Raw genomic sequence first — 24,249 nt, 5'->3', positions numbered from 1 at the left:
CTGCAGAGAAAAAGTATGACGAGGTGTTTTATTCAACCTGGGTGTTTCTAGGTTTTTGTGCGGATCGATGAGCTCTGGGAGAAAATGTTTTGGGTATGTTTGGAGCCAGATGGTATATATATGAATGTTTCCAAAATAAAGCGTCGGTCGAGCTTAGCATGCAGATGGAAACCGTGTGAACTGACGTGTGATGTTCTGGTTTTATTTATTATTTTTTTTCTCTTAATTGGACATCGCTGGAGCTCTGCAGCACAGATGGTCGCACAGATGAAACCTGCTTGTGTCTCATCTATTCTCAGTCACTGCATTTAGTTATTTCTTTTTTTCAGTTCATTTTGTGCAGAAATACCTGCAAAGCTATTCTCATCCCTTGATGTTTTTATGTTTATTATGTCATATTGCAACCACAGAACATGGAAGTTTATTTTTGAATTATAAAGAATTAAAGATAATGATGCATGGGTTTATAGATGTATTCAATCACTTTCAAAAGTGATCATAATATTTACAAACTCCCAAAACCGATAGTGGCTGGAAATGGTCCTTTCAGTGTTTTTGTTTTATTTTTTTTTATTTTTTTTATACCCGTTGCATGGAAGAATCAATAATGAGCAACACATCTAAAGATGTAATGAAATGTGTTCAATAGGTTTAGCAGTTAAGCGCAAGATTTAATACGGTAGCTCCTTATTGTAATTATTTAGTCACACTTTATACAGCATTATAATAAAATCGGAATACCGCCTCTCGGTGATTAGTAAAAATAAATACTAAACTAATTATTGCAGCATAATAACTAAGCAGAAAATTTTAAAGATATATATCTGCAGAAAATTCAGCAACTGAATGTAAAAAATTAAAAATATTTGCTTTAAAGATTGTCTACTTACAATTTAAACCAAAGGGAAGTGAAATTAAATAGGCTGTTGGTATGTGATTTTCCGACAGCCTATTTAAAGTGAATAGATGTTACTTTTACAATGCAAGCGATAACATGAAGACCAAGTGACCCGGCAGAAAGGTTGGGGGGGAAAAAAGGCTCGGGTTGTTAAACAGTCCCAGCCTTGCATGTCATCCAAAAAATGTAAAAAGCGCACCACATGCCTACCAAAACATGGCCGCTCACCTAAACTGACAGGAGAGCAGTAATCATGCAAGCGGACAAGTTGCCCAGGGTAACTCTGGAGGAGCTGCCGCCATCCACTACATGTAACATGCTGTGTATGGTGGAAAACCACAATTGAACCATATTGGCCCACATCTTTTGCTGCACACTGCCTCTGCAATTTGTGATTTTTCAAACCACGATTTCAGAGTAACAAAGTTTTCTCTCTAACTGCTCTTACTTCAGGGCTATTGATCGCTCCTTTTGATTGGACAGAAGTGCCGCTCTGGTTTCCAAACCTAGAATAAACCGTATTAATAGCACGGCGTTAACACAGATATTTTGGGGGGCCGGTGTTTTGGGGATTGCAGATTTTTCTCTTTTTCTTTTTTCTCTTCGCAGCTTTCAGCTGTGTTGGTTGGCTACTGGGTGGCTATTTGCCATCCTCCTCCTCGCCTGTTTATTTATTAAAAAAAACTCAAAAAAATAAAACGACTCTTTGCACAGCTGTGACCTCGAAGAGGAAGCTTCGAGTCCCGACGAGCTATCAGCTCTGTGCTAATCACCTCATGCATGTCCTGTTCTGTTAACAGAACGTTTTCCTTTTCCTCTCTAACTTGGCGGTGGGGGTAAAATGTGACATTTTGGGCTCATTTTAAAGAGAATTTCACATGTGTGGAACATTGCATGGAAGCAAAGATTCAATGTACTTATTTATGAATCCACAACAGTCACAACTTGAGTAAACAGTTGCCGTTTGACTCATCTGCACCAGATTATCAAATCATTAAAATGCACCGTTTGTAAAGGCAAACAAAAGCAGCATGCAGTTACAAGTGGACCGTGTGAATGATTCTGCTGGATAAGTTCAGCATGCAATTTTCTGTGCAAATACAGATTGATGGGGAAGATACAGTTTCTGTCCCTGACCACAGATTGTGCCAGAAACAGTCCGGCCAAAGAACAGCTGCAGCATGTCATCGGTCATCCTAATTGGCTACAAAAAATCTCAAATGTTAGCTGAAATCTCCCAAAAATATTTGTATCTGTACCAGAGTATGAAATAGATCAGTTAATCTATAGCTGAAATAAACCAAATTGTTTTTTCCAGCACTTTAACTCCTTTGGTGCCCTTTTTTTTCCCCACCAACTGTGCATGTTATTGGAATCAGCCTCAATGAAATAACAAAATTATTTTAGAGCGTGTGAATCCTTTCAGAATCTTTAGATGTCAGCAGGTTTTTAATGCTGGTTTTATCAAAGTGTCACGCAAACTAAATTAACACAAAACTCCATTTGGCACCATCTGCCAAGACGTGGTGGGATTCCTTAATCAGAAAACCAAGAAGCGCACAGATATTTTCACACCCTCGTTACTGTCCACAAGTCTCGTCCAGGTCGCTCCGCAAACGCCCGGAGTTTTGAAACTGTTTATGCAGATGACTAAAACCAGCTGTGTCCAAAACTTTAATGCACAGTTTATCTGTCTGGTATCATTCTGCTTTGAAATCACACAAGAGTTCTTCTTCTCTTTTAAAGTTGCCTATCGGCCACCATTGAGTTGTGTTATCAACTCAATTGATCAATTGAGTTGATAACGCAATCATCAACTCAATTAATCTGAATATCTATGAAAGTTTCTAAAAAGTCACTTCTTGTGTGCTTGTCGCACGCTGTACAATTTAAATTTTTTTTACAGGACTTCATCACATCAAGTTAATTACTATGAAATCCTACGATTGTCTCGTATGTCTGTCCAACAGTGAATGAACTCCAGAAAAGCACTAATGACTGAACAAATATCAACTCAAGGTTGTTGTGCATATCAAGGTGGAAATTTTCACATTAGCTTGTTTTTTTTTTTTTTTTTTTTTTTTGTTTTTTAAAGTCGTCTTTTGTCATGACTGCTAAATCTACTATTGGTGAAACTCTGAACAAACAAACTCCTCAGTAAAATCAAGACTAAAGACAGTTTTATGTTCAGCAGTTCTGCATTTTTGCTTTAACTGGTAAGAGGCGTATTAATTAAATAAGATATTATTATTACTACTACAGCAAAATCAGTTGATAGTATCTTAGCAAATGACTGTGTGTTTTACAGTGTGTTCAAATTTTAACTGAAGAAACAAATACAAATACCCAAATTGAAGTGGCTAGAAAAGTTAATATTTAATAATAAAGTGTCCCCCATACAAGGAGACACAAAGCGTGGCACAGTTATGTATCATGTAACCATCAGGACTCATCTTTCACATTCTGCTGGTACACTTTGCCACTTTGTCAGTTTTTGTTGTTGGTGGCATTGAGGTGCATGTTTGGGTTTCAGGTTTCAGCTTCTTTCAAATAGATTCAGGTCAGCTCTCATAGCTGCACAGTTTCAATCTCCTGAATTTTAACCATTCTTAATTATATGTTTCTGGTATCAGATTTATTTTAAAACTTTAATAACTCCCCCTAAAAACCGGCAGCAGATCTGCTGCAGCTACTGGTTGTTTCAGCTTTGACGTGCGGTACCTTTAATGGCCGTGGTCGTAAACGGCGCCATTATCTATGGGATTTTCCTTAAATCCCATAGAATTTAACAGTCTGGTAGACTCGGCTCAACTAGGCACCAATATTGCAACATTTGTTATATTTTCAGCCGGTTTTACACTGCTCTGTGTCAAACAATCCAAACTCTTTGAAAAACATGTACCCCTCCTCTCCTGTGGTGGCGCTGCACCGAGAACCAGTGAAGGAAACGACACAAAATCCTCACTGCTAGACTCGCTCGTTTGTTTTGGTTGCATTTACCCAGAATGCCCTGACAGTAACGCTATGGTTTCAGTTCCAGAATACAATATTGTTTTTATAAAGGTATAAAAGTAGGAATGAACCCAAATATTATTTTTTTTAATCTAAATTGGTGAACCAGGGAACTGATCACCATCAGAGCCCACGTCATCCGCCTTAGCTACATGTCTTGTTCTTTATCTTCTTCTTTTCATATGTAATACAATCCCTGAGAAACTCTGTTTTGATCTCGTGTCCCACAAACCCGAGGGACCGTAGCTTATCTATGAACATTTTTTCCCAGAACTTCCTTAAATCTATTTATAGCTTCCTATCTCTTTGTCCGTAGTTGAGCTGTGCACAGTCAAAGCAGTCAATTCAGTCCTCTTGAACTCGTCTGAATGTCTGTGCATAACTTTTCTGCAAAAACTTTGATAAATTTCCATCAATTTAACCGGTGTAATGACTGAAGATTCTTACAGACTGCAGACTTCTAAAACAAGGCTGTCCTAATATTTCAGGGTATTTTTTTTCCAGGATTCTTAAGGTGTCTGACAGCTCTGTTGTCTTTGGAAGTCTTTACGTCCCTTTTAAACCATAAAGTCATACACTTGTTGGTTTGAGGCCATAAAAACACTGGAATGTTTATCAAAATCTTCCATTTTTTTCCCCATTTTAAAATCATTTGACAGAATTCTGAAATGATCAACATTTATTTGCTTGAGAATTAAACAAAATCCAAAACTCAAGGTTGTTGCTAAATCTGGCCAAGTCCTGCATGTTGCCGTTCTGCAGCCATGCAAGCCAAGAAAAACAGTGACTTGATGACACGACTGATGTCTGTTCTGCTTTCTGCGCGCTCCTCAATAACGTTAAGGTTGATAATGAGGTACATTTATCATTCCCATTTGATATGGTTAATGCATTCAGACTGTTTCCAGAGGGAGAATACGTTAAGAGATTAAGTGGATATAGGAAGCTATCATTAGGGGTTACCATCATGGTATTTATAGGCCTGTTTTACGCTCTTATGGGTAATGGATGGCTCAGGATCCCGAAGCACAAGTCCTCAGCTTACTGTTCCTTCCTTGCTATAAATGTGCTTCCCCACTCACTGGACGTGTTGGCTTGTTTATGTGGAGGTGCGTCGGCCTGTCTCCATGCTGCTACTGAAGGTGTATCAGCAGCAGGTCGGCAGGGGAGGGGAGTCAGAAACGGATTCATCTGCATTAGAAAGAGGAGCATGTTAAAGTGTTAAGTGTTAAAGGAGCATGTTGCCTACAGTGGTGTGCTGTATCAAAGCCCCTATTACTGCCTGGGAGTCGGGGGGTGGGGTGGAGGGGGGATTTGAGGACATTTTGACAGATACTGATACATCATGTCGTGACGGGCTCTGAGCCAGGTCGCCGTGGTAACTGGCGAAACATTTCTTGTGTTTGCAGTTTTCACACGGCAGGCTGAATTCTGGCTCGTTAGAAATGACTCCGTGGTCTCGGTCACGATCGGAAAAGCACCGATCGGGTTTCTCCTGGCCGATGCCGATTTCCGGTTTACTAACTGGGCAATTCCATTTTTGGCCCATTCAGAGTTTTTACTGTCATCATTTTTAAAACAAGTGAATAAAAGTGTGCTGCAGGCTCTGGTGTGGAGGTGGTTATTAAAATGAGGAATTGTAAGTTTATCCTCTTTCATGGATGAAAGCAAATGCTGCTAGCAATTATTTTTACACTAGAATGAGAGGAAATGGTGCGTAGCATGCATGCTGCTTGTTAATGCAGTGAATAAATAAAAAAATTATGAACTTTCTGCCTTTTAATGAGTAGGATGAACAATTTTCATATCGTTTTTAATTTTTTTTCATTTAAACTTGCACATATGATAGCCAAAAAGAGAACATAAGCCAATTCACCAATCAGATTTCATTGATCTGATCAAAGGAAAAATAACTAATCATTGATCAGATCAGATCATGGAAATATTAGCCAATCAATGGTCATATTTGATCAAGAAAAAATGGGTTACCCATTGATCGGGTCAAAGAAAAATTGGCCTATCATTGATTTTAATCTGATCATTAAAAATAATTATCATATTAAATGGCTTATTGATGCATTTCTGGCCTAATAGAATTAATAATGATAATATTAATTGGAATTTTGAAAACTACTTTGAAAGGATCTTGAACATTAAACTCTTTATCCAGCATAATGTTCGCCACATGGTTGTTGTGATGGACAGCTTCCTGTGTTTTTTTTGTTTTGTTTTTTTTTCTTTCCCCCGCACTCTCTGGACAATGAGACAATCTCCCTGTTGCTGTTGTTGGCAACCGTCTCCAGGAAGTGTCTCCCCTCTGCTTGGCGCTGCTCAGTTTTTCTGCTGTGCGTAAACAGCCTCTTTTTATTCATTGTCTGGGCTGCGAGGGAGGAGGAGGCGGCGGCGGGGACATGGAGAGCGCGAGGGAGAGAGGTGAAGTCAGTATTCAGGAATGCGCCTTGGCAAGCCTCGGGTCGACGCAGCCCTGATGACTGGGAGGGAATCCTTGGCAAAGGGAAGCCGGGGAACCCCGTCCCGACACCTCCAGCCCTTCCCCTCTCTCTAACCTCCCTCCTGCCCTCTTTTCTTACCCTGATCTATCTCGTCCTTTTACCCATCCCATCTTTGTCTGGAGCCAAGCTGGCTGCCATCAATGAGTTACACAACCAGGCAGGAACAGAAATGGGGAACATTTTTATGTCAGACTGGTGGCGCATAGAAAACAGCAGAAGCCACTTCTCCCACTTCTGCTGTCACGCCGCAGTCCAACGTCCCCTGTGAATTCAACCGTGTCCAATCTGAACTCTGGAAACCCTCCAGACAGCAGGTTTGAAAAGCTATCCACAGTGAGTCATCGGCTCTTATTACACAGGCTGAGGAGGGTCTTTTGTTGGAGGGGAGAGAGAGAGAGAGATGAGGGTTGTTTTCAGAAAAGACAATGCAGTACTAATAATTCAGCAGATCATTTGCAGTAAAGCCCGGAGACATTCTCGTGTCGAGCTTTAATGCATACTTGATGCTTTTTGCGCCGCTTGTTGTTTTTTCTGTGCAGTTGTTTGGGTTGCATCAAACCTCTTAGTTTTGCTACGGGCTAAACTGACAACAATGCTCTTCCTACCATCCTTGCTTACAAGAAAGACAAATTCAGCAGTTCGGAAGCGTTGCAGTTCATTAAAAAACATGTCATAGTGTAGAAACAAAAAAAAGGCCTTCCATCTTCTGTAAGCTTGGTTTTCTCCTTTAAAGCAAATGGCGTAGAACAAGGAGCTGGTTTTTTACCAGGCTAATTCGTCGCTACAGCAACCCATATTCTCCTAAACTCTAGGGGGCAGTGTAGGGGGCATATGGCAATCGTAACATGTTTAGAAGTAAAACAAACAACCAAGCAAAAAAAAAAAAAAACCACAGTTAGCAGCAATATGGTGCATCTGTGATTGTGGTGGAGCTATTATTGTCTTTATGTACGGGATCCGTAAGGTGGATGTCTTTGTGAACTCTTGCTTGTCCGCCATGTTTTTATGTACAGAACTGTCCATGTTGTTACAAAATTTCAGAGGTGTGCGTTGCTGAAAATTTGGCTTCCGCAGAAGGGTGTGTTTGTTGAAATGAGGTAGTTTGACTATATGGCAGCGAACAGATGCGATTTGCGTAAATCAAGCTTTAACCGGGTTCGACCTGGTTCTCCTCAAAGTTTAACATTCTCGATTTAGTTTTACTGGAGAGATGGACTCAAAGAGCACGGTGGCTCTACCCCTGCCCCACATGTTGCTACAGAAGGATATTTTTCTCACACAGAAAAAGAGACATTTTATTTTCATTCTGGTACAGCCTAAAAGTTTTAGTTTTATTACCCCCCAGTCACAGTGAGATAAAGGTGACACTGTTTTTAAAAGTGGAATTTGTCTACAAGTTACATTGCTGTTTTGCAGGTTACATTAGCAGGTAACCCAGCTAATCAACTAGATCAGGGGTTTTCAAAGTATGAAAGGGTGAGCCCCCCTTCAAGGAGCTTAATGCCTGCTGCGCCTCCCCCCCACGACCACCCCCCCCCGTGGAGGGGGGCGGAGGGGGGTGGAGTTCTAAAAACTCCACCTTCAGCCCTGCTCTGGCCAAAACCAGTGATGTCATAGTTACTTTGAAAAAGTAACTTTAATCGGACTACTGATTACTCCTTGAAAAAGTAACTTAGTTATATTACTGATTACTTGACTTGGAAAGTAACTAAGTTACTTTCCAAGTCAAGTAGTAACTAACTGCAGGATTAAGTAACTAACTGCAGGATTAAGTAACTTTTTAGTTACTTTCAGCAGCTGCTAACAACAACGCTCTGCCTCCTGTGAAAATCACATTGAGCTTTGCCAATACTTAATTGTAAGTTATTTTATAATGGTAACATCAACAATGTGTCTCCACTGATAAGGTTGAACTGAAGAGGAGATTGTACAAAAAATAAAAAACATGAGTAATTTGTGTGGTCCACTGTTGTCTGGAAAACTCTAAGAAAGATTTTAAAGCCCCCCTCCCCCCAGCCTCCAGATTCTGCGTTACGCCCCTGAGTTTGATGTCGCAGCGCACAGAGCTCCTCCTGCAGCTCCACAGCTCAGATGGCTGCGACACTTACCGTAATATTAATAATTATAACGGTGCTAACTTGCCATTATAACTATTGCCAACTACGGACACGTTTATTCGTGGCTGTTTTCACGTTTATTGCGCTGTTCATATTGGTCTCGATGTTTGCAGTTTTCTGGAGCGCAACGCGAAGCTCGATGTCATTGAGAGGTAATAAATTAACTTGACATTAACAAAGACACAGCGGGACGGATCATCCGGGAAATGATGAACAGGGAGAGACTGACTAAAACTAGCTTAATGACGGACAAATTCTGGGATTTATTATGAGTCTCTGCTTATTTCCAAGCCCAAATGAGCAACTTCACGTTCAAAACGAGCCCAAAAGGCGCAACCCGCCGCTCATTAAATCTGGCGACTTTAAAAATGAAGCCCAAAGCCGCTTATAATAATCGGACTTGTCGACAGAAACTCAAAATAGTTCCAGTTTTTCCACCAACAAAATGCGATCTCCTCCATTGTTTACATTTCTGTCGCATAGAGACGTCGGTCACTCGACAAGACGAGTAGAGGAAATACGATTAAATAACAAAAGAAGATAGTAACGCACAGTAACGCAAAAATGATTTTGATAAGTAACTGTAGTCTGACTACTGGATTTGAAATAGCAACGCGTTAGATTACTCGTTACTGAAAAAAGTGGTCCGACGTCAGTAACGTTACTGACATCACTGGCCAAAACATCCTCTAAGGTGGGAAACATTTCCACTGATCCCCGCTCCACACGCGCACCACAGTACCAACTTTTTCCTAAATCCACAGAGTTGATCGTGAGCGTAAAAGACGTTTCTCTCACATCAGTAGACAGCAAGCAGATAGCTTTTCCGGTTTATTTTTTCCCTCGCACCGCGCCTCCCCTAAAGTGCTCTGGCGCCCCCCCGGGGAGGCGCGCCTCACACTTTGAAAACCGCCGAACTAGATTATATTGGCGTGGAAGACAGCTCAGAAAAAGTACTTTTAGTGCAGTGTTTTAGTATTTTTGGTAATGTGGATCATAATCAAAAAGACAGATTTAAGGTTAACCTATCATGTTGCAGCAATATTAAGAATAATTCTTAGAGATTCACATGCTAGCTGGCCAGATATCAAAAAGCAACTCATCAAATCCCGCTGTTTTGGTCTAGAAAGGCATCACCCTATGTTAAGTTATAATTTCTCTATTTTCAAATTGTTTTCGATTTAGTAATGTCAACTCTATCAAAGAACCAGAGGTAGATGTTTTCCATTTTCTGATTGTCATGCTATTCAATCTCTATAGCTGTGGTCCTTTGTTTTCCTCTTGATCACCAAGAAAACCCATTAATTTAAAACGCTTCCCTAAAGTCTAGTAACTCCCCTCTGCCGCAGTGTGATTAGTTGCCATGTTTGTTTTTAGCTGTGGGCTCACATCATGGGCTTTCCTCTTTTCCAAGCCCCTCTCTGTACAGGGTCTCGATTGTTACTTGTGCTGCTCGCTGTGGTCACAACACGAGGTTTCCACAGGAGAGAATATTGCCGTCATTTAATGTTCCAGCCCAGCGCCTTCTAAATATACTCGCTTTCCCCACCAGTCGACGCCGTAATTTCAGCCTTTGCTTACTTCGGCTCAGGGGTGCATGAATTAAAGAGCGCGCCATGTGGCCGGAGCCTCTCTTTCTCAGGCAGATGTAACGGAGGCTGGCTGTTACGTGGGACTTGCTCAGTCATAACTTTGCGTTGCGACACACACGGTGACTAATCACGCCTCGGACTCGCTGCGGTGACACCGACCAGCAGCACTCGTCATTTGGAGTGTTTTTAAAGCATGACTGATGTGCCGTCTCCTCACACCAGTGACTCATGCGCGTGGTGGGCGAGGAGTTCTGGTTAGCAAGTGAGAGTGGATGGGATGCTCAACTTGTCTCGAGTAAAAAATAAGGCATCAGTTGTTTTCTGTCCAAACACGAGGCGGTGTTTATTGTGTGACGTCGGTGTCGGTTTTTAAAATTTCAAGAGAGACTATCCACACTTTTAGGTTGTTGTAGGTTTATTTATTTTTTTTAATTGCTTGTGCACCAATCAGTTGATTAGCCTTTTATTTTTCTATGGAAATGGTATTGAAGGTTCTAGTAGTACAAGTTTTGCATTTACGCAAAAATTGTGAGTAAATACATTATGACATAACATAAATTTGCCTACATCTAGATTTGTTTTGTACTGCAAATCGAAAGTAATGACAGAAAATGCAGTGGGGGAAAGTGAAATACCTAGATACAATGAGCTCCTTTTATTTTGATTGCTATTGCTTGGCTGTACCTACAAGAACACAAACAAAAATGTTAGCCTCTATGGCAGCCCTCAGGCGTTTTCCACTGTACTTACTAATGCACAGTGTGATATATTTGGTGATTAAACTATAATAGGTGGTATTCATGAGCATTTTTAGAGGGAATCTCCAGTATTTGCAGATTTCCTTTAGTTCATGTACCGTAACTGTCTCAATATTTTGACATGGGAACATTTATAGCTGAATTTGTCCTTTTGAAGGCAAGAGAAGAAGTTTAGTAGTTTTCTTTCAGTCAGATAATTGGAAGAAAACTACTTTGGCGCTTCTACTTTATAATCCATATTGGTGGTGAAAACCGAATGCAGTCCACCAATTTCTCTGGCAGGTTTTAAACTGTGGGAATGTTAAAATGCTTTTATATCTTAAAATCAACAACAGACTTGAACCGATCAAGGATTTCTGACTAGGATGTAAATTAGAACTGATATTTAGTTTATCTCTTCCTCATGACTCTATGCTCTCTCTATATGTATACACATATAGATATATAGAGGTGTTTTTTTATTCTCAAAGCTAAATGGCATGATTTTTCATGCAACTGAATCAGAATTTGGTAAGTTAAAAAATGTATGCTTTGATATAATCTTGTAATTCCCTCATTTTTGGTTGGATTTTAAAGTATAACTTCTACTAAGAACCTGCCACACATTTTATTCTTTTGATGGTTGCTTATGTTTATGCTTAGCTGCTGCTTTTGCATAAAAATTCATATGCATCAAAGTTCTTCGCCAAGAGAATCAGACTGAACGTAAAATGGAAAATCGACCCATGGCTATCTATCAACTCCGATTATCTATCACGGTTCCAGTTTTAAAATTCCTTCAGAGAAGTTCGGTGGTTTGCTTTCAGGTTCGGATTCTCAGCAAACAACAAGTGACTGTTCCGCCTCACCTCATGCCGTGGCGCGTTTAATCAGAGCCAAACAGTCCTACAGAGCAGTTTGTATGCGTGTGAGCATCTCAATGTCACACTGAAGTAATCAAATGCATTAACTACTCTTTGTCTTTCTCTCCCTCCGCTGCCCTGTCCTGCTTGGCCGTTTTTTATTCCTCCTCAACTGATGGTGTGTGACGTCCACAGAGCTCCCAGCCGAAGAAGGTAAATATTGATTCTTCTAATGAGCTGCCACCCTCCTCCCTTTACTACCTGAGTGAGTGTCCTGTGTATGGATCTTTTGTTTTATATAGACCTGCGGGTAAACTTTAGGGTTGCGTCCTGCAGGAGTTTCCTACCCATCAGCACACAGTACTACTCCTTTGTAAACAGCCTGGCTTTTCCAGCTGCTCATCATCATCATCATCATTATCATCTCAGAACTAATGTCAACACGTCGCTTTGCCTTTCTGGGCGATCTTGTGTCTTGATCTCGATGTGATGTGTGTGACGTGTCGTTTGCACATTTCAGGGAAATCCTTGTGGGAGTTGGTGGTGGAGCAATTTGAGGACCTCCTGGTCAGGATCCTGCTGCTAGCTGCCTGCGTCTCCTTTGTGAGTACCAGCTAATTAAAACGCCGCCGGCACGCTCCATATTTCTTCTCTGTCTTTATTGTAAATGTAAACCCAGTGGGCCTTGAGCCCCTAATTGGACAATGGACAATTGCTGCCTAAAAGACTGCCCTATTAGCCACTTTATTCTCCTCTTGGGACTCACAGAAACCTACAGAACGGTGAAAAGGTTTTACCTCTTTACACATATCTACAGTTTTCTTTTTCTTTATTCTGTACGAAAATATAATTTACCTCCATCTTTAGTCATGTTTTACTTCAAAATAAAACATTTTTATGATTCAGTTGCCAAACCCACCCAAGGCTTGTTTTGCAATCCAACCTGCAGAATCAAGAAATCATTGAATAGAAGCTGCCTGACAGCATGAAGTAATTTAACAAAAAAAGTATGATGTTTGAAATATAATTTTTTAAACAGAATAGCAAGAAATCTCTACTATTTGCTGCTACAGTCAAACTGTGAGCTTTATTGATACATATTCTACCTGAATCCCCCTCATTTATCTGTTGTCATTTTAGAGCTGACTTAGCTTAACTTTGTCTTTCCTATTGGCACATGAGCCACTTTCTCTAAAGGGGGAAAACATGTTTGCATTTGTCTTGCATGTTTTGGGTTTTTTTTCTCTCCAAAGAAGCACAAAGGTGCTTTTGGCTTCCAAGAACCCTGAATCTACAATCGCACCATCACTCTTCGTTTACTTGTGCTGTTCTGGATATTGTTTAGGATGAAAAAATACCAGGATTCGTTGACTTTGACAGTGATATAATCCACTGTTTGCTTAACTTCCATGCCAATTAATTTCTTTTTTATTTATCTCACAACATTCCTTCATATTATGAATTAAAATCACTTTTCCTTTTCACATTTTGCAAATACAGCTCTGGAAAAAAAAAAAAATTAAGTGCCCACTGAGTAGAACCCATTGAAAACCTCCTGGTTTTGGCACCAAATATTGACTTCTGAACTCTTCTTGAGTTAAAACTCTAGTATTGCTGTTTCTAAATGAACATGAACTGAAAGCACTGTATCCTTTTCGTTATTTTGACCATTTCTCATTTTCTGAAAATAAATACTAAATTCTATCTTCGAATTTCAGAGACATGTTGTCAGTAGCTTATAGAATAAAAAACAAAGTTCATTTTACTCAAAACGTATACATAGAAAGAGTAAAATGAGAGAAAATGGATCATTTTAAGTGGTCTCTTAATTTTTTCCAGAATTGTGTATCTATTCAGTTTCGCCTCTGTAATGTATTTCCTCAACAGTATCAATGTGGCACACAAAAAATCTTTGTATAATTCCTTTTCCCTTTATAGATGAAATCTTAATCAAAAAACATTATGTATCTATTTCTGCTTTTCTTATATCAAAATGTGTTTGATCTGTTAAAATGTGGCCAAAAATAGTAGATGTGAAGGTGGCAAATAATTTTCCCTACGCCGTATGAAGCGAACCCCTTCGATGTGGAAACATGCGAAGTCTTTCCGTGTGAGCCCTTCTGAGTCCGTCTGGTGTGATTTCTGTGCAGGGAACAAGTACAGTGCGTCTGCCAAAACTGGAAACAAAACAATGAATCAAAACTCTGTGTGTTGTGGTGCCTCAAACTGTGACCCTGGCTACAGCCTGAGGGAGGAGAAGGTCACAGAGGGGTGGAGGGAGGGAATCCTGCCTGTTTAATGACTTTTTTCCATCTGCTGCAGCACTTCCCCGCTGTCTTGGGATGAAAATTGCTATTGCTATTTCTGGGATGTCGGAAAATCGCTCCAAAAACGCTCATGACAGAAGATAACTCTTGTCAGTGCGTGGACTTGAGCTTTTTATCTGCGTTCGTTGAGAAACGCTGTAGCTGAAAGGCTGTGCTGTTCTAGGTCGCTGTGGTTTCAGTGAAGTAAGGCTTTGGTTGCAACACAGAAACAAAACCCAGAACTATGTCGCCGTTGATCGCCTTCTTAAAGAGTTCTTGTTTCAGTGCTCTGCTTTTAATTGAGAGATTCATAGTTCTTTCATGAGTCCATTTCCTCAGTGTTTTGTATGTTTCCACTGGGGTCAGGAAGTGACAAATGCGGAGTGGAGCTGTGTCAAAGTTAAACCCTAAACCTGGACTCATTTGGTTGCAATTTTGAATAAATTCAAATTGGGATCGCAAGATTTTCCAGCCTCCTTTGCATTGCACGACAGTGAAGATCATTAAAGTAAAATGGATCTGGTCAGGTCGCCTAAATACTTGTGTAAATGTTCAGAAACATTTTTACAATTTTATTGAAGGATTTCATTTTGCTTTTATCCTGAAATGTTCTTTTTATTTTTATATTTTGGTAAGTTCAGTTTTGCAGTGATGCACCAATCAGACTTGTACCGGCCGATACCAATATTCCGTGTTTCTCTGAAGTCTGACCTGCTGGTTCTAACTTTTGACACATTCTGATATCAACACATAAAAAATAAAAAAAAACACACAGGGGGAAAAAGAAGGTTCTTTGACAGAGGTAGTCATTTTAAAATCCAAGAGAAACTGACAAAATAAATGACTATTAAGCTTATAATCCCAACCCTGCAGGAAAAAAAACTTCTTTTTCAGGATTTGACCTGCTGATCACAGATCAGAGCCAAATAAGGGAAAAACTTTCAGATTCATATCTCTGGCCGACTGATCGGTGCATCTCGTGTGTGTTGTTTGCAGGTTTTATTTGACTAAGCTGCTAAAGTAAACCACAACCCCATAAGAGGTTTTGGAGGAAGGAACCACTTTGCAACCCACCCTAACCACCGGACACAATAAAAACTGGAGCACCGTCTCACAATGTGGGGTCGGGTTAATGTTAAAAGTCTCATCTAATACAGGAAGAGGCCTACACTTTACCACTCACCATTCTAACAAACAAAGCCAATTATTTATTTATTTATTATTAAATCTGAGTTCTAGTTAAGGTCAAAGTAATGAGCAAATCCATTTTATTGAATTTGCTTGCATGCAAAAGAAAAGACACCTTATGCCTACTAAGGTTTCCCCCAGAATATTTGCTAAGCCCGGTGTTTGGGTGCTAAGCAGTCATTCATCCAGCAGTCCGTTGTGTTTTTGAGTTAAAAATGTTTAAAGTTGACAAGAAATTTGAAAATATCATCTCATAGTTATGTGTTATTGAAAGATTTGAAGATTAATATCTGAACACCATCTTTAGAGTGTTAAACAATGCAAACATTTTGAAAATACTTAAATAAATAAGCAATGCTTAGCCTGGTGGGGGCACAAGTAAAGCCTGGCGGCCCGCCAGGCTTATAGTGCACTGAGGGAAAATCCTGGCATACAGTTGTTCGTTTGTGACCATTAAGTTATGGTGTGATGTTGAGAGCTGAAAGGACAGAGTTAGTTTTAGGAATCAAGTGATGAAGCAGAACGCAATCAAATTTTAGGCCGCTTTCCCTCAGTAAATGTCAAAACCGCAAAGTCAACCCTACTTCTCTCTTTGTTTGAGCTCCTTAGCAGTGAGATGAAAGCACTTAGGTATTCAAGGCTGCCTCTGAGTGTATGATGATTGTCCCACGCGCCTTTTGAGCCGTTCTCGGCGCGAGGGCTGCCGTCATTGCCCTCCAATCTCAGCACGGTCAGAAGGGAGACTTGGCGTCCCAAATGAGGGGGAAAGATGAGCTATCGATCAAGCTCAGGCTGCCGTAACGCCGGCGCACGCCGCTGCTCAATACTCCGCACAGAATATATTCTGCTGTCACTTGATGGGTCCCATAGAGACCGGCGTGGCATAGATCCACTTTTATTACTGTATTGCTTTTGTGGTCGAGCCGTTCAGGCTATGAAATAAATAAATAAATAATATTTGGTGTTTAAAATCACACATTTGTAGAAACAAACAAAAAAAAAAGAGCTCAAGAGAAAATTGAGCTTCTTTTCACCAGGCACTCAGAAGTGCAATGCCGGGTGAATGTTAATGATGCCGTCTCTGCATCTGCACAAAACTAAGCCAAAATACAGAAACGATGTTCGTGCAAACCAAGTCGTGCCTGACTGCTTCCATAAGCGGGGCGCCAGAAAAAAAAAGAGGTGCTGTTAATCAAATGCATCGCTCAGCTTGATTCCCAGTCGGCATGACAACCTCTTGGTATGATAACATCCTGGGATAAGTAAAACAGTTGGATGGTATTTGCACAGAAATTTGAAACAAAAATGTCTGACACAATTTAATTGCTTTAAAAATTAAACAAAAATGCAATAACTGCAATAATCCAGCTGCTGCTAAAATAATATGACGTAATAATTGTTGAAAATATGTTTTCTACAAGCATAAAATGTGTTATTTTTGATTCTTTCACAGACTTTCCACACCGTGACTGTCTGTGCTTTTCATATATGGTATAAAGTATATTCAGGGGATTTTGGCTTTCTTACAAGCAAGCAAAAAGGGCAGTAGACTTCTTTTAGCCAGCTGGCTGGCAGTGTGCAGCTACAGGTGGGAAAGGGGCAACAACAAAAAAATTAAGCTACTCTGGAACTATAGGTTTTGTGGTTATTCTTAAAACTGTAAAGTTGAAATGGGGGGGTATTCTTCTCATTGTGTCCGATGTTTTTTGGGCAACATCTATCAATGTGACATCTAGAAGAGGATCTGTTAGGCCTATTCAGATGTCTACATTTTTAGTTTTGCATTTAGAAAAACAAAAATGTTTTTAAAAGCTTTTTTCTTACTGTGTTCTTACTGTGTCTACTTTAGGACTTAGGCGGTACTTTTTTGTATTTTTCCCCCCTTTATTTCTAGCTACATAAAAGGAAAACTGAGACTTTGTTGCCTAAAGGAAGTTACTATAAATTGTAATAGTTTTATCAAAGGCAACCTAACAAAAGAGTAAAACATTGGGATAGTCGCATAACAGTAACCTGTTATTTTGATAAGCTAAGCTAGGTATATGTGTGCTAACAGACATGTTTGATATAAGCTAATTCAATCAAACTTTAAGTAGAAACGTAAATGTTGGCTATCAGGGGTTTTGCCATTTGTCTGGACGGACTGGGGGTTGGTTATTATTGCATATTAATTTGAGCTTCTTTTTCCAGATTCCTCCTGGAGTGACTTGTTTTGTTCTGCCTGCGCCTGGGAAAAATGTGACCTGAGAGTGAAAAATGTTTGCCGACTTATGTTGTATGTTCTTCTAGGTGTTGGCTTTGTTTGAAGAGGGAGAGGAAACTACCACCGCCTTTGTAGAGCCTCTTGTTATTCTGCTTATCCTCATTGCCAACGCTGTTATTGGAGTATGGCAGGTGAGAAATGTTTTTCATGCAGTCTGTGTGTAACATTTCATGTGAAAAAGCCAGAAATTTGCAGAATAATGTAAATTTAACAATGTCCTAACCCTGTCCTGTTGTAACCAAACGAAACCTAATTATGCTGGAACGTACAGATCCATATAATTGTTGTGTTAAAACTAAAACATAATGTTGACGTTCCAATAACCACAAGAAGGGATGAGCAGTGAGACTGTGATTGACAGCACTAAGGCCCGCCCCCTGGCTCTGATTGGTTGTTTCTAGTTGGCACTGGGAGGAAACGGAGGAGCTTGATTTTTTATTTTTTTTTTCACAGATTGTCTGTCATGCCATACTGTCATGACATATTGACAGTTTTGACAAATATGTAAAAAGACAAAAAAATTTATAAGTTACAGACTGCAGTTTCAACAACAACCAATTTCTCAGGTAATCAAAGATCAAGCATGGTGGTGGAGGGGTGATGATTAGGGAACCTTTCAACTTTCTTCATCTTTAATAGATAATAAATATGTAAAGGTTTTGTACACTGGAGTTTAGGTTTTGATCATTTCAGAACTTTAAGACTATTTTTATTACGTCCTGAAGTTTAGACTTCATAGAGAGCACACTTTGTTTTTCTCACGACTGTTTACATATTCACATACCGAAGTAGTTATAACCATTACGAACCTGTGCATCCCAGTTAATTACAGGTTGGGATTTGTCCTGTTAGCCCATTACGATGCGACGTGTCTGTCAGGTTAGGACATGATCATGTAAAATGTCACCCTGCTTCATTTTCACTGAAGAGAAAGAAGAAAGCCTTTTATTCAAGATCCCTAGTTAAAGTAACATAAAATATGCTTATTCAGGCTCACCATGCTTAATCTTAAAACAAAAATGCTGAGAAATTCATAGAATTTTCATTATGAAAGAAAATATTTTTTTAACCGTAGCACATTTTTTGCAAAACGACCTTTAAATGATCACATTTAGCCTGAACATCAGTTTGAATAAGAAAATGCTAATTTCCTCCTGATGTGTCCTTTTGCTCCTTTTTTTTTTTTTTCTTATGTTTTTGGCTGTTTGCTGCGCAGGAGCGGAACGCAGAGAGCGCCATCGAGGCTCTGAAGGAGTACGAGCCGGAGATGGGGAAGGTGTACCGCATGGATCGCAAGGCCGTCCAGAGGATCAAAGCCAGAGACATCGTCCCCGGAGACATAGTGGAGGTGGCAGGTTAGCCGAGGCTGAATTCTCACTGTCACTTCCTCAGATGAATCTGTGTTGTGCCACACACACAGACATGCTGCTGTCCCCTGGCCGCCTGCGTGGCCCCATTACTACTGACATACACAGAAAACACTCTTTACCTTTCATTCTTCAGCCTGGAAAGACTGTCGGAATATCTCAGACTGGATTATATAACTTTTCTGTAACTGTGCAGGTCTTGCGTTCAGCTGTATCTGTTTGTGTGGAAGTTTGCTGCGGTCTCTGCTCTTATTTAAGACCCGGTTTAAGTTTCCACAGCTCTCTCTCTCTCTCTCTTTCTCTCTCTCTCGCTTTCTTTTGCTTTCCATGCGCTCAGTCTCACCACCTGGACGCTGCTTGATGTTTGTTAACTCCTCACTCACACTCCGCCCCCCTCTCCTCCAACACACACGCACACACACACACACGCACACACACACACACACACACATTACAATTCCGCTGCTGTAAAGTCGTGGATTTGTGGGCAGTCTGCGCTAAAAATAGCCTCGTTTGTCACTTGGGAGCTCCACCGACATCTGTGTATTCCTGGCACACACGCCTCCGAGGAGATCACACCACCATCAACACGGCTGGGTTTTTTTGGGGGGGGGGACTGTAGTAATCCTGGGCTCTCCCTGGCTGGGGATTTGTTTCAGGTGGTTGGGATGATTTATGGGAAGAGACGTGTGTGTGTGTGAGAGAGAGAGAGAGAGAGAGACACGGAGAAGGAGAAAGAGATCAGGGTGTTCATTCATAATTACAACACAGAGAGGCAGGGAGAAGGAATATAGCTGCTGCCATGGTTTCAACACCAAGGTTCAAAAAGTGAATATCAAGAAAGACAAAAATCTTCAAATAGCTCCTAGAGAAGCCTTCACTGGCATTGTTAGTATTCAGGAATGAACCACAGAGAAATAAATCTCTCCTTATACACTGCTTAGTACACATGAAACATGTTTTACTCAGGTTTTTTTTTTTTTTTCTCACGACAACGCTTACTTGGAATTCGGGCTTGTTGCAGCCAGCGTCCTTGATCGCACATGAACGTGTACTCAGCCATACGAGGACAAGCCTTCACAGGTAGAGCTTTACTCAGCTCAGCCCCTGCCTTACCTCCCATCATTACCAGTGGTGTCACCAGCACTTCTCTGCTCGCTCCGTCTCTACGTCACTGAGGTTTAAGAGGTGTTGCGGGTTTTTAGTTAACTGGATCATATAACTGTGTGTTACTGCTGGTGACCAGCAGCTAGAACCTCGATTCGACTGCAGGAATGGGCAGGAGGACAAATATTTATTTTTGGGATTATTCTCAACTGATTTGGTGTCTGGTTGAATAAGTTCTTGATGCTGAACTTTATCTCTGATTAGAAGAACTGTGGAGAGTTTAGAGATTAAGTGGAGTTATTCTCACTACTCATACCTGCAGTAGAAAGACGAAAAGAAAAATTACCTAAAATGGACAGAAATCAATGTTTTTATGCTCAACTAAATATTCTTGGGGAACAAAATTCTGATATTACGTGTTTCGGATTTTCTTTGTTTAGTAACGCCTGCTGCTTGGTGCAGTATTTCAATTTACTAGATGTGATTTGTTGTTATTTTTCCAAGCGAATTCAGTATTTGCAGGGAATACCGGTTGAAAAAGACCCGTCTGTGATCGGCCGGTGGTGTGATCAAATTTTCATACGCCTTATCACGCATTTGCTAATACTGTAAAATAAATCTCATGGATCTCTTAGCCTGGAGAAGGGGCAATTAAAGCCTGGCAGCCCGCCAGACTTACAATATACTAGCGGAAACCCTGCCTGAGATGGATAAGATATATAATAACATTCAAGATATTTCTTCAACCTTTCATTCATAAGCAGTCCAGGTTTCCCCCAGAAAACCCGCTAAGCTCGGTGGTTGGGTGCTATTCATTCCTTCAGCAGTTTGCTGTGTTTTTGAGTTAAAAAATATTTAAAATTGACAAGAACTTTTAAAATTTCATTTGATAGTTATGTGTTCTTGGAAGATTAATGCTTGAATACCGACAATAAAGTCTTAAAAATGCAAACCTTTAAAAAACCAAATAAGTAATGTTAAGCCTGGTGGGGGCCCACATAAAGTCTGGTGGCCTGGCAGGCTTACAATACAGTGTGAAAAACCCTGCAGTTATTAATTATCTATGGCAGGGAACAAAGGCGAGGTTATGTGAAAAAATAGAGAAAAATGACAGAAAGACTTGAATTTTAAGATGTTATGTAGTGGTGCAGTTAGTCCATCAAGCAAACAAAAGTCTCCATGTGTGTTTGCTGAGGAATGTAGATGCTTAGATTTACTCTGAAATGTCTAAACTTAAATGCAAATATGATAAAAGCACAAGTTTGCTGTACCTCAGGCAGCTTTTATGTACCAATATACAGTAACCCAAAAATTATCAGCATGAAAGTTCAGTTTTTTTACGTCTGTCACTGAATGTTTTTATTGGAGGTAGCATTCGCAGCATTCCATCCAGAAGGCTTGCTGAAGAGATTTGCAGTAATGATGTTTCTGCAGAGTTGTGAAATGCACAAAGTCATGCAGGTAGTAGTTCCAACCGACTGACATAATGCTGTTGCTTAGCAGTTTTAAAGAAGAGTAAACATCTGAGGTCCGTCCTCCAAAGCAATCTTCATAAAACATCCGTTGGGGATCTGCGGCGCGCTGAATCCTGTTGGGATAAGGTGACAGAGAAAACACTTCATTTTCCTCCACTCCACTGATTTTTTTTCCCGCCTTGTCCTGAGCTACAGATTAGTCGGCGGTTGTTCCACAGGAACCCAATGTGGGGGGGGAGAGGTGGCTGTTCAGAATAAACTGTATGGAGGCTTCGGAAAAGGAGCAAACGAGCGAGTGTTCCTGAGGAGAGAGGAGAGCATAAATATATTTACTCAAGTTTCCACCAGCGCTGCTGACAGTGCCAGGCACGGTTACGACGCGGTTGTGATTTGCGCCTCCGCTGGAACTTTCCTCTCTTGTTTGAGTGGCTTCACTGCGGCGGTCGGGTTGTCAAGAGTTACTTTAGTTTATATGGAACCCAAAAGAGGGAAACCTACGCGGCGTCTGTCCAAAAAAACAAGTCACGATGACCCCACACGTGAAGCAGGATCCCCGCTCCTCTAGGTTTACGCAAGACCGTTAGATTTAGCTCGGAGTTCTGCTGAATGGATGGAAAACTGACTTTAGAGTTTTGTTTTGTTTTTTTTTAGTTGGGAAAGCATCTGCTATGTTCCAGCTGCCGAATTAAAACTAGAGTGCAGTAATCCTCTTTATCATTTATTCCTTTAGCTCAAGCTTGGCAAAGCTCTATAAGCATAAAATCTCTTCTTGTTGCCTGTGGGAGGCCGTGGCAGAAAGAGAAGGTAGGCGTTTGAACAGCATGTCTTTACTGCCCTCGGCTTGTCCGGCTACACCGAACCTGCAGCCCCCAGCCATCTTCTACACACACACACACACGCACGCACACCCACACACACCCGCAGACACACGCACACACACCCGCAGACACACATTTCCCAAAGCACCTTTCTCACCTTGATTTATCAACAGTCTCACAGAAGTAAGACGTAAAACTGTTAAGGAACACAAGATAATGTTCTCACAAAACAGTCTCCTTTCAACTGTGTCACATCATGATGATCGTTAATTTACAGTATCTATATGTGAAACTTGATATGAATTATTTCATTTAAAACAGAAAGGTAATTATCGCTCCTACTGCCGGTGAAAATATCACTTATTATCCTCATTAAAAGGTGTAGAGGTACATGCAGCTCACAGCAAATGACCATAATTGATTTTCTCAAGTTTGCACACCTACAGTCAAATTCAATAAATTAGAATATGTTTTATCTGTTTTAGGGGTGCATTAGCATTAGAATCGCCACTGCATCAGACCAATAATACAATAATTTTTAATACAAAAATATGGATTTAAAAAAAAGCTTATTTAATACTTGCATAAGGATTTTCAAATTTGACAAAGCAGCATCATTGGAACACATATTCTGACTTATTGAATGACTAAAGATTTCACTGTTTACACACTGTAACTGAAGATAATCTCAGTCAAGTCTAGAATTTCCTCTGCTTTCAACACCCTTTTTCTTCTAAAATTAATCTTTGGCATTGTTAGCAGCTAATTTACTACTACATTTTTGTTGGCAGCTAAGTAGCAGTTGGCTGCTAAGTACTAATGGTTAGCAGCTAACTGTTGGTAGCTAATGGTTAGCAGCTAACTGTTAGCAGCCAACGGATAGTAGTTAACGGCTAGCAGTTAACTTTTAGTAGTTAACGGTTAGCAGCCAACTGTTAGCAGCTAACGGTTAGTAGTTAATGGTTAGCAACCAACTGTTAGCAGTTAACTGTTTGTACTTAACGGTTTGCAGCTAACTGTTAGCATCCAACTGTTAGCAGCCAACGTTGTTGTTTTTTTAAATTTGTAAATCTATTCAGATCTCACAAACTTGCAGAGGCTCTCACTTATAAAAATGTTTCCATTAAATGTTATTTCTATTAAAATTTTTTTTATTGGACTAGAATCAAATAGCAACTTTATAAGGAAGAGCTAATAGGCAGAAAGTCCAACTTTTCAGCTCGTGTCTGATATGTATGAGGAAGTGTTGCATTGGAGGTGCAGGGAGTGAAGAGAGAACAAAAGGGAGGGGAAAACCATCGATTCTTGTGCAACGGCAGCGTGACTCCATCAAGGTTGTATCGAGCTGTTATTTACCTGAGGCTGATCCTGGTCTGAACCCATCTGTGTTTTTCACCCAGCGATGTATTTTCTGAACAGGGACGTTTAATGCGGTTTGACCAGAAACGCTGCAGTTCTCCTTTAGGGTTCAGCCCAGTGTTTACCTTATTAAAAGTGCATGTTCTCTTTGCTGTGTTTACACAGGAGCTCAGTGGCTTGTTGTATTAAAATCTAATGAACTGAATTGTGACAGTTTCGGAAGATCCTTGAAAGAGTTTTAGGCCTTCTGTGAAAATACTGAATTAATTTTTCTGCAATGACAAACCAAGGTTTTTATTTACAGGAAATATTCCACCAGCAGTTTTGAAATTGTTTTTCCTGTTAAGTTGTATTTTTTTTTGTGTGAGTGTATACAGCAGTGACGTGCAGTCAGGGGAGGCAGGTGAGGATCTGTCATCATGAAAAAATAATATACAATGATTAAAAAAAGTTAGATTGCTATTTTCACTTTGTGGTTTGTACTGTAAAATACGTATTTTTCATATAGCTTAACAAATTCTGATTATTTTTTCTTCAAAATTGATGAATTTTTGTATTTTCCCATTCAAGTGCTCAAAAGCGCAGCTGGTGAGGCAGCAGCGAGTTGACCCTCACCTGGGATTGCGCAACCTTT

General features: G+C 40.2%; 1 protein-coding gene across 2 annotated transcripts in view; it reads left to right on the top strand.

The window, feature by feature from the left end:
* Nucleotides 1-24,249, top strand: part of atp2a3 (ATPase sarcoplasmic/endoplasmic reticulum Ca2+ transporting 3) — a 55,520-nt gene that overhangs the window by 6,436 nt on the left and 24,835 nt on the right. For both annotated transcript variants that reach the window (XM_044141439.1, XM_044141437.1), the window contains exons 2-5: nt 11,928-11,945; nt 12,253-12,335; nt 17,516-17,620; nt 18,706-18,844. In XM_044141439.1, coding sequence (XP_043997374.1) covers nt 11,928-11,945; nt 12,253-12,335; nt 17,516-17,620; nt 18,706-18,844 — 345 coding nt within the window. The remainder of the gene's footprint in view (nt 1-11,927; nt 11,946-12,252; nt 12,336-17,515; nt 17,621-18,705; nt 18,845-24,249) is intronic.

This window comes from Gambusia affinis, linkage group LG15 (assembly GCF_019740435.1).
Source record: "Gambusia affinis linkage group LG15, SWU_Gaff_1.0, whole genome shotgun sequence".
Lineage (NCBI taxonomy): Eukaryota > Metazoa > Chordata > Actinopteri > Cyprinodontiformes > Poeciliidae > Gambusia > Gambusia affinis.
The sequence above is the reverse complement of the archived record's forward strand: the minus strand, read 5'-3'. Positions and strand labels throughout refer to the sequence as shown.